This window comes from Poecilia latipinna, unplaced genomic scaffold (assembly GCF_001443285.1).
Source record: "Poecilia latipinna isolate Pla-1442-1.1 unplaced genomic scaffold, P_latipinna-1.0 Scaffold2144, whole genome shotgun sequence".
Lineage (NCBI taxonomy): Eukaryota > Metazoa > Chordata > Actinopteri > Cyprinodontiformes > Poeciliidae > Poecilia > Poecilia latipinna.
Genome location: NW_015114760.1, coordinates 96137 through 106689, shown reverse-complemented (window position 1 = coordinate 106689; position 10553 = coordinate 96137). Strand labels below are relative to the sequence as shown.

The 10553-nt window shown below is 41.5% G+C and overlaps 1 protein-coding gene across 5 annotated transcripts in view; it reads right to left on the bottom strand.

Moving 5' to 3' along the window:
• Positions 1–243: 243 nt before the first annotated feature.
• zeb2b (zinc finger E-box binding homeobox 2b) overlaps positions 244–10553 on the bottom strand; it is an 87228-nt gene continuing 76918 nt past the window's right edge. For 3 of the 5 annotated variants that reach the window (XM_015017447.1, XM_015017449.1, XM_015017448.1), the window contains exons 7-10: positions 9038–9146; positions 6142–8150; positions 2568–2748; positions 244–1064 (exon numbers count right to left, since the gene is read on the bottom strand). In XM_015017447.1, coding sequence (XP_014872933.1) covers positions 487–1064; positions 2568–2748; positions 6142–8150; positions 9038–9146 — 2877 coding nt within the window. In that variant the 3' untranslated portion in view covers positions 244–486. The remainder of the gene's footprint in view (positions 1065–2567; positions 2749–6141; positions 8151–9037; positions 9147–10553) is intronic. The other 2 variants (XM_015017450.1, XM_015017451.1) reach the window with 1 other exon arrangement.

Genomic DNA, 10553 nt, shown 5'->3' with positions numbered 1-10553 from the left:
GTTTGGAGAAATAAAGACGACACCGAAAAACGCAGGTAGGTGGTAATACTGAAGGACTGCAGTGCAGGTAATACTGCTCTTTTCCAACACTGTATAAATATATACATAGGCAATACTTTTTATTATTTTTGTTCATGATTATAGAAGCGGAGTGCAATTTGTACAAGTCACTAGTTGTGCTATAAATACTATGGAACACAGGAGGTTAGCACCACACGTTGTTTTAGGCCTTAGTACTGTACATTTTTATTCATTTATTCGTTGTTCGGTTTGCATAATGCAGCTTATTTCACAAACCCGCCACTGATTTCTGAGTCCATCGCGTCCCGCTTCGGCAGACGTCGTCCCAAAGAGAGCTTCCCGGAAGCTTCAGGCACGTGCAGCTTAAAACGCGGCGGCGGCGTTTTAAACCGAGCAGGTGAGAATGCCGAACCGAAAGAGACAAACTGAAAACTGTAAGATGGGAAGCTCCCTGAAAACCGTCCGTTACATGCCGTCCTCCATGGCATCCTCGTGATCCGATTTGGTTTCCGTTTTGCCGTCCAGCGAGCTGTCGTCCATCGAGTGCTCCCCGTTCTCCTCCTCGTCCCTCAACGTGTCCGGGTCCGTGTCCATGCTCTTGCTCTCTTCCTCTTCCTCCTCCTCGAACTCGTCCCTCCGTCCTATCTTCGCGTACGTTCCGTCCACCTCCTTCCGCCCCTCTGCCCTGATCCCTCCGTTCACGCCGTCGTGCCTCAGGATGGCCTCGCGCTCCGCCAGCTCCGCCGGGTAGCCTTGAGGAGTCATGCCCTGCAAGTACGCCCTGCTCATCAGCAGCTCGGTGGGCTCCAGGTGGCCCTTCTCCCGGGCCTCCCGCTCCGCCGCCTCCCGCTCCTCGGCCTCCCGCTTGCAGTAGGAGTAGCGGTGGTTCATGTGCTGCGAGTAGGAGCCCGAGTGGGAGAAGCGCTTGCCGCATTTGTCGCACTGGTACGGCTTCTCTCCGGAGTGCAGCCGCGAGTGCTCGATGAGATGGTGTTTGTGTTTGAAGGCTTTCTTGCAGATCTGGCACTGGTGCGGCCGCTTGCCTGCAGAGACACAGAAACAGAGAGCGGGACGGGACGTGAGTGAGGCGCCGGAGTCACAAAAACACAACTCAAATCACAACAAAGCAAAAAAACAAACAAAAAAAAAACAAAACAAATTTATTTAAGCTAACAAACTGCAGCATCCTGGGTGCACAAAGAAGCATTACAGGGGATCCTTCCTAATAGTAAATGTCTTTTTCATTCTCTTAGCTCATCAATAACAGATGCTTCATTTAGCTTGAACTGCTTTCCATCAACATAAAACATAAAAACATCAGAAAGTCAACAACTGTGAAAACCTGTAACAAATATTTTTACATTTTGTAAAGTGACATTGTTAAAATCAGCAATGTTCCACTTATTATTAAACAAAGGCAAATATAAACAGGCTTGGTTTAGAGGAACTCAGTGTTTCAGCTGTTTTGCACTTTTATGGAAGAATATATGAATAGGTTCCATATATTCTATATAAAATCACTGTGCATGGTCATAAAGTTACAGTATAAATAATATTAAACACCAAGATTACAGTTATTTTTTGTGTTACTAACAGCTGTTTTCTGATATTACAAGAAAAGTCCTTTTAGTTTTAATTTTTTAAATTAAAAGTCCAGAAAAAAAAATATTACTTTATCTTGTATGCAATATTTTTGTTAATTTCTATAGTTTTTCTATATATGTTTTTAACACTTTCTGATTTTGTTTTCTGGACCTACATACATAGCTGATGCTGTTTTGCATGAATTTTCCCACAATATAGGATATTTCTATTCTATTCTGTTTTTATATAGTGCTATTCATGTTATATAGACAAATCCAATAAAAGTGTCCCAAGAACACGGCCTTGAGGAACACCACATGTACACAAGAGATGTTCCCTGATTACAACATCAAGATAAATTGAACAGAAGAGTCCCGAGATCACAGCCTTGAGGAACACCACATGTAATTAAACCCTTTGCTTCCACTAGCTGCTGCATTTCTAGCTGCCGGTTGAACAGGAACCTAAAAAGTAGCAGCATTCAGAGCCAAAATGGCTCCTTCCTGCCTTTTCATGAGCCGATAATTAGACGGCTCCATAAAGCTTTGAGGTCTCTGTGTAAGGACTTCTCATCAGGAAGCTCCTGTAGTTTGGCTGATGTGATTTAATACCAAAAAATAATTATATATCTAGGTAAATTAATGTCTTTTAAGATCACAACATGATATGATTTGAAAATAAAAGAGCATAGCTCCCTCTTCTTTGGCTACCTGCATTAACTTAATTGCAAAAAAGGAACACACAAAGTTTTAAAGGCATCACATCCCTGTCAATGAAGAAGCAAGTTAGGTGTAGGGTTACAAATACAACTTAAGGATTGAACAGAGAAGGAAAAAAGGGAGGAAAAAGGGAAATAAAACAAAATATATAAATATATACTTGTAGGAATTGGCAACACAAACATTTAAAACATAAAATAAAAAAGCATGGGGTTTAAAATAAGGGTCTAGAACAGTATATACCTGTGTGTTCATATTTGTGTCTTAGAAGGGAACTGCTCTTCTGGAATGTTTTGTCGCACAAGTCACACGCGTACATACCACTTTCGGTCTTCTTAATCTTCTTCCGCGACAGACAGGAGTCGGGGTCTGTCATGTCGTCCAGCCCTGACAAGTAATCTGGTGTACCGTCAAGCAGGTCCCCCTTAGAGACAAGAACAGAGAGACAAGAGGCGAGAAATAATAAGCAACGCGGCACCGCACAAACCCGCACAGGCTTAAAGACGGTTCAAACAAAAAGTGAGAAAACTGGAGCTGTCTGCTTTTCGTTTATTTCAGGAGCTGTAGCTACAAAAATTGATCCATTTACATGCTAAATGTTTGTTTTGTCAAAATGTACTCAATTGTAATGTGTAGCTGGAATGTAAATGTGCTAAGATTTAAATTATACAATGTAGCTAAACCAAACAACAAAACATACGTACTAATGAGCTAAGTGCTAAATGTGACAAAACACCAGTCAAAAATCACTCCAACAATCTTAACTAAGCAAGTAATTGCATTAAAAATAAATGTGATGCTGATGTTTAACTGAAAAAAGCTAACTGCTAATCATGCTAATATGATCAGGATTTATATATTAGACATTTTATTTTTGTGCTTCTAAATTATGAATATGAAAATGTTGAATGTAATCAAATTTTCCAATTATTTTATAGACTATAGCTTTCAGAGAGTAAAAGAAATATTTTACTAATATGCTAACTGTTAGCTTTGCTAATCTGATAAAGCATCTTTAAAAAAAAGCTTTTAAAAGTTCAAGGTTAAAGAAAAATCAACATTTTTATGATGCTGAAAGTTAAAGATAAGTTACATGTAGGTGGTTTTCCCATAGTTTTAGAACTCAACAAAGCTCGAACAAATGCTAATGCTAATTTGCTAAATTCACAAATGTTCAACAACATAAAGCTGGGAATGCCAAAGCAAATTTTAGAAGTGAACATGTTATGATACCATGAACTGGTACATTTTAAATGCAACAATGTTGAATTTAGCTAATTATCCATCTAGTTTAGTTACTGTGAATTTCTTGTGCTAAGTAAATAGCAATATTTGCTAATTGATACTAACTGCTAAAGCTACTAATTTGATCAATGGTAAAAAAAAACAACAACAAAATATCTTTTTAAATAATGCAAAGTCTTAAAAGATATCTTGGAAAAGAGCTGAAAAAAATATAATTTTTAAACATAATGCTGTTGCTAATTTAAATAAACACCAAAACGTCATGATTATAATTGTTTTTAAATAAACAGTTGAAATAATTATTTTATCAGGAAGTTTTAGTTAGCTGTTTTATGCTAATCTGACAACCTATAAAAATAATAAAACATTTATATTAAAGACTAGAAATGCTTATGGTGCCAGAACATTTTTCGGAATAAATATATTTTATTTCAAATTTGAGAAGTTAAACTGTTAAATATATTCTTGCAACTAATTTTCTAAAATGGAAGCTAATATAGTACAATGTACAGATGAATGCCTCATGTTTACAAAGACAAATTGTTTAACTGGACTTTTGCAAAGACATGATTTAAAATGAATATAATGAATGTTAAATGGAATAAAAATGTGAGTTTTTATTACATTTTAGGAGCAGAAGATTTGACCAGTTTAACATAAAGACATATTTGACAAAGTTCTGGCTGCTTAACTTGTATTATTAACAAAAACAAAAAAAAAGAAAATATATATTAAGTTTTAATGTACAATGTAGTTCTATTTCAAAAGCAGAAACTATGGATTTTAGGAACTATAATTTATTTAAGTTAAAGTTATCTGTGACAATGCTCGACTCCCAAAATAAGTTAAAACAACCAAAACTGTAAAGTTTTTTATTTTTAGAAAGTATTATTATAGCTAACATATTATACTACCTATATATAAATAATGCAATATACTACTGAATATTATTTATATAATTACATAATATCTTGTTTGAGAAGTTAAACAGAAACACATCTTTGCTAACATGCTAACTGCTAACTATCAATTGCTAATTTATGAATCCACTAAAAATTATCCACCAGCATACATATATATACAGATAATGTCATAAAATGTGCTGCTAAATACTAAAATGAAATAAATACATAACAAAAAAGGGGCAGCCTGTTGATTGGAATAAAAAGACATGCTAACATGCTAATATGCTAACTGCTAAACATGTACTTTCTTACAATTCTGAAAATGAAATAAATACCTACTTTAGGAGCTCAATTATTTTATTGCAAATTGATTCAAATTTTAAATTAAAGGTAAGGGGGGTTTTTTTTTTTTTTTTTTTTGTCTTTTTCAGCAGCTTTAAATTTGTCGATTTGACACTTGAGCTAAAATACACGGCTAAACTGCTACATTTAGTGCCAAGGAAACCAAAAGAAAAACAAACACAACCTAAAGAAAGCAGAGATACTTTAGATGTAAATATTTTATTGTGCAATCTGCTGCTGAATGGCAATAAAAAAATCATCTGTGACACCATTTATAAAGCCCTAAACTCCACACAATGCTACAAGTTCATGCATTTTTGATTACCAGCACCCAGCAGCGTTTATTTCTTATAAAACTTTCAGCTCTGGAATAATATCTCCCATTTATAACTGACAGCTTCCTCATTATGAAGCGCAGCTAGCGCGGGCTAATTTTGAACTCGTGTTAATTCTGCACATTCCTTTAAAACCGTCCCCTTTTATAATGAAGATTACTCTTAAATTTAAATTAATGGAGAACAATATTACAACATTAGAGGAGATGCGGTGAGCCATTCTTGAAATTGCAAGCTCATATAATGATTATAATCAGAAGGTGCACCTTAATGGCCAATATTGAGTCACCAAAGCCTGCTTTAATGAATATGTGTGTGATAATGTGAGGACCGTGTTTTAAGAACGGACCACTATCACTCTGCAATCAATTTGAACTAAACGCCTGTAGCTGTATTTTTAAAATCTAATTTAATAACTTAGAATAGGAAACATTATTAATACTTTTTTTTCATCAAAATGGTTCCCTCTATGTTAAACAGCCTTCAGCATTCGCTGGTAATGAACACGGAGACGGTGCATTATTAATCCACATGTAGTGAAGAAGCTCATTTTGGCGTCGGCTCGCTTTAAAATGCAGGCGAAACCCGCAGCAGGAAATTTTAGAGAAGTGCACTGCTCCGGGCTTCACCTTTGTCATTTTTACAAAGGCCTTTCACCCATATTTAATAACAAATATCCCAGCTCTGGACGATAAAATTTGATGCTCCTTTCTTTCCAGGCTGCAAGGAGAATACCGCTACGATTCAGAGAGAATCTCCTGCTCGTGTCATTATCATAAACCTTTGCACTGCTAATGACATCTCGGTTTTGTCCCACCTCAGGGTGGTGTCCCAGCTGTTTATCTCCGTTGCCTCTGCCAGTTCATCCTACCTCAGGTGAGCGTTTCTCTCTCCTGACTCTTTTAATTAGCACAGAAATTAGTTCAGCACATTTCAGAGAGTCTAAGAGAGCCTGGGGCTTTTCACGAAAATCACAGGTGGCTCATTTACCTGGAAACCCGGTTTTCGCTGGTACTTTCTCCTCTGCTGCATCTCGGCAAAGGTAGCCGCCCCTGCTGCGTAAGTGTAGGCCATGTGCGGTAGGAAGCCCATTTGATCCATGCCCGGGTACGGCCTGAGACCCGGTATGCTGGCCTGCATGGGGGGCATGAAAGTGGCCGGGGGGAAAGCGCTCTGCGGTGGAAGTGACGTGTACAAAGGTTTGGCAGCAAACGGGTTAATGCCAAAGATGGGGCTAGTGCTTTTTTCAAGGTTCCCATTGTTGGTTGAGCCTGAGAAATCCTTCTTGAGATAGGCCAAGTTCAGCGGCTCTTCGAAGTGCTCTCGGGGAGACGGGATGCTGCTGTGGTCGATGGTGATGCTGTTGACCTTCGGCCTGCTCTTGACGGTCAGTGCGTGCTTGGGCTCCTTCATGAGTCTGGGCAGAGAGAGGTCGAGCGGCTCGGCCTGCAGGTCCTCCGACGTCAGGCTGTTTGGAGTGTAGGAGCTGCTGTGGGAGTTTTTGGAAGATGTGGACGACAGGTTCAGAGGCGACGGGGTGTTGCTGCGGGAGTGGTCCAGCTTCTCGCCGGCGGACTTGCCGTTGCTGCCGAACTGGTGGTTCTTCAAATGTCTAAGCGCGTTGTCACAGTTGTTGACGTTGTTGTGGAGCTCCGCGATGGAGGGGGACGTGATGCGGTCGGAGGGCTTAATGAGAGACACGGGCGACCTAGCTGCCAAAGAGTCTTTTGGAGGAGTTTGGTGGTTATTTGTTCCGACAACCATTTCCGTGTTGTTCCTGTGCTCTAGTGGTGGGGTCCTGGTAGTGCTATACTCGTACATCTTTCGCTGCTCAAACCATTCCTTGACAAATTCCTGAGGAAGGCCGACCGCTATGGAAATTTTGAGCAGCTCCTCCGAGTTGGGCTCCATGTTCATGGCAAAGTAAGCTTTCAGCACAGACATGTGGTCCCTGTAGGGGTTGAGGGGGCCGGTGAGTCCCTTCTCAGACAAAATGGAGGAGTGGGAGTTCTTCTCCATGAATATCCCTGGTTTGTTAGCCATCAGATTCTCACTGGGCTGCAGCACAGCTTTGATCTCCTCGTTCATTTTGCACAGGTAGCGTTCATGTTGGTGCAAAGGTATTGGCCCTGGGAAGGTTTCTTTGCAATACTGACAAGCGTACGGTGTAAACATGTTTTCGGGCACCTTCTCCTCCACACCTCCTTCGAGCATGTGGTTGGATTTCTCTCGTTTGATATTGCTAATCTGTCTCTTTGAGTCTGTCGTCAAGCTCTGGAGGCAGGCTTTGGCTTCGTTCACTTTCTCCAATGTGTAGTCGATGATGCTTTTGGTAGCGCCGTTGTGATTGACCAATGGAAGACCAACCTGAGGCCCCCCTGGCGACGTCAACCCCTGCTTCTGCTCCTCCATCTGGTTTCCCAGCTCCTTCATGTAGGCCTTGAGCTTGGAGAGTTCCTCCGGCTTGCAGTCCATTTTCTGCCTGCACACAGTGTTGTCCACGATCTGGAGGACCTTCTGCACCTCGCTAAGGTTGTTCGCCAACGGACCTGGGTAGCCGCCAAACTGCGACTCCAGGCCGGCCATGCTCAGGTGCTGCAGAGGGCTCTGCGCCGTCGAGTTGTGGTGGTTGACGCCCAGCGGACTGGTCCCTCCCATCCCTCCGTTCATAAACGGAACGGGAGCGCCGAACCCGTGGGAAGCCATCATCAGCTTGTAGTCGTTGAAGTCAAGCGGCTCTGTTTTGATGCTCATGTGGTTCCCGTGATCCGCGAGGCCCAGCGACTTGCCGTTCTCGATCTTCTGGCGCAGCTGGGTGATGGCAGTGTTGGTGGGCGAGGCGGAGGCGGAGGTGGGGGAGGAGCCCGGCTTCAGGTTGGTGCGCATGCGGCCGTTGACGGCGATCAGGCCGATGCACTTCTTGCTGCTGATGTGGGAGCTGTAGGAGCCCGAGTGGGAGAAGCGCTTCTTGCAGTTGGGACACTCGTAGGGCTTTTCACCTGAAACGACAAACAGGTACATTTAGAGGAGACTTTTCCTTCAGAACAACAGACGTTTGATCACGTCTTAAGGTTTTCTTTAGATTTTGGCAGCTTTTTATCTGGAAAATTTAATCTAGGGAAGACTAAATGTTCTCAAAGTTAGCAAAAATGCTAAAGTGCTAAACAAATAAAGTTTGGTCAATACTTTTTTTGATAAAAAGGCATTGGTGTCCTTTGTTTTTTTGCCTTAATATCCAAGAGAGTGATTTAGATTTTCTTTGGATATTTGATCCCAATACTTGACCAATGAATTAAAAAGTCAAAAAATTAACAAGTGACCTGTAGGTTTTTAAAGATTTTATTTGGACTTTGGCAGCTTTTTCACTCCGTTTCAATTAAGTATCTATGGAAGTCCATTTCTGCCATTAAAGAAAAAATAAAAACAAAACAGGAAGTCATAAATTTGAGCTTTAATTATGAGTTTTAGTTATAATTACTAGAATAAAAGTCCTATTTACAAATTCTAAAGTCCTACTTCTGACTTTTATTCTTGTAATTGTGTCTTGAAGGCTTATAATTATGACTTCCTGTTGGACTTTTATTTTTTCGTTCATGGCAGAAATCTTAACAGAGCTGCGTGCCCGAAGTTGATGCATCTTTAAAATCACACCTTATGGTTTTGCTTCAGTTTTTTTCCAATAAAAATTGGAGATATTTTGGTTTTTGAGAACATATTTAATATCCTGTCAAAAATTGCACAATAACACAAATTCTTGCTGCTACTAGAAGTTGTTTTCCCTAAATATCTTCAATAAAATGGACATTTTCTGTCAGATTTTCTTTCGGTATTTAGTCCCAATACTTAAGATGATCAAATCAGTTGGACCTAAAGTGTGTAAACTCACCGCTGTGAATCCGGAGGTGCTCCTTCAGGTGGTGTTTGTACTTGAAGGCCTTGCCGCACTCGGTGCATTTAAACTTGCGGTTTCCGGCTGCTTGGTTGAGCAGTTGGTGCTGCGAGGAAACACAGACAGACGAACCATTTTAAACACAATATTTTATTTATTTAAAGAAAAGAAGATGCACAAACATGGCGAGGGTGAGAGTTCAGCAAATATTCACAATTGGTCGGCATGACAACCGGCCAACGAGGCGTCTTGGCTTCCTGTTCCCACCTCGGCGATAGCGGAGAGAATCGCATACCTTTTAATTTCCTGGACGCTCGGCCAAAAGGAGGACTGCCTTTACAATCTGGCAGCCCAGAAAACAGAATAAATGAAAAGAGGCTTTTTTAGAGCCTTCATTAGGAGCGCCGATCTGATCTAGTTTTTCATTAATTTTGGCCTAATCAGCTCAGAAAGTATCACCTGTACGCACGCAGTAATTGGGTCGGCTAGTGGGAACTTGATTCAAAGGTAAAGCTTTATAGAACCAAACAGGATTAATTTCCGAGTGGGATGACGGCGCCCACTCTGCCCACATTCCTGGGGAGACAGATGGCAGGACACTGGGAGGACCTGGTGGGTCCAAACCTTCAGAGATCCAGCCGAGGGAAGAACGGGGTGGGGGGCGCGCGTTGTGGAGCCGCATAAACAAACAGCAACAGCTGCTTGGCCCCCCCAGAGGAGCCCTGCCCGCTAAAGTTTCGTCTGCTGCTAATAGGACACAATTGCACCGTCAGGCTGCTGGTGGGCGGAGACTGGATGTTTGCATATGTATAAGCTCTAATTAGTCATATTCTAGCTAATTGGTTAAGAGAAGGAGGAGTATTAGTGCTTGTAAACACAGAAGACGGCACGTCGCAGCGCGTGTTTACCTATCAGGACGTAATTCTTTATGTTAATCTGAATCACTCCTCCTCAGTTTTGCTGTTAATTACCAAATGTACATTTAATACACATGCGTGTTGCTTGTGTCTTGACTAATCAGCTGGTAATGAGAACGAGCAGCAGCAGAAAGAAAGGACCTAAAGAAGACATCATTGTGAAATCGTCTGGCGGATAAATAATGGTTGGGTTTTGTTCAGGCCGCTGACCGGAGCACGGCCCGGCCCATCTGCTCACACCCAGCTGGCGGGTCAGGTGAAAGCGCTCGGATCAAACAGCCTGAGCACGTCGTCCTCGCTTCAGAGGGCGCCATGACGACCGCAGCGCACCGCGGTACGCCATATGATCTGGTAGAGCAAGAGCACTGCTTCCTGCCTGGCAGACCGCGCTCAGGGGAAAATCAGCCCAGCGGACGGACTCTCTGATTGGTTTAGAGAGGGATGAGCGTGGACAGTTTAGAAATGTTTTTAACTTTCACTCAATTTTACAGAGACGGCAGGAGTTTATGCAATTTATAAAAACAAATGACTGGAATGAAGCTGAAGAAAATATATCTGAAGTAGGTGGATGGATGGATGGATGGATGGATGGATGG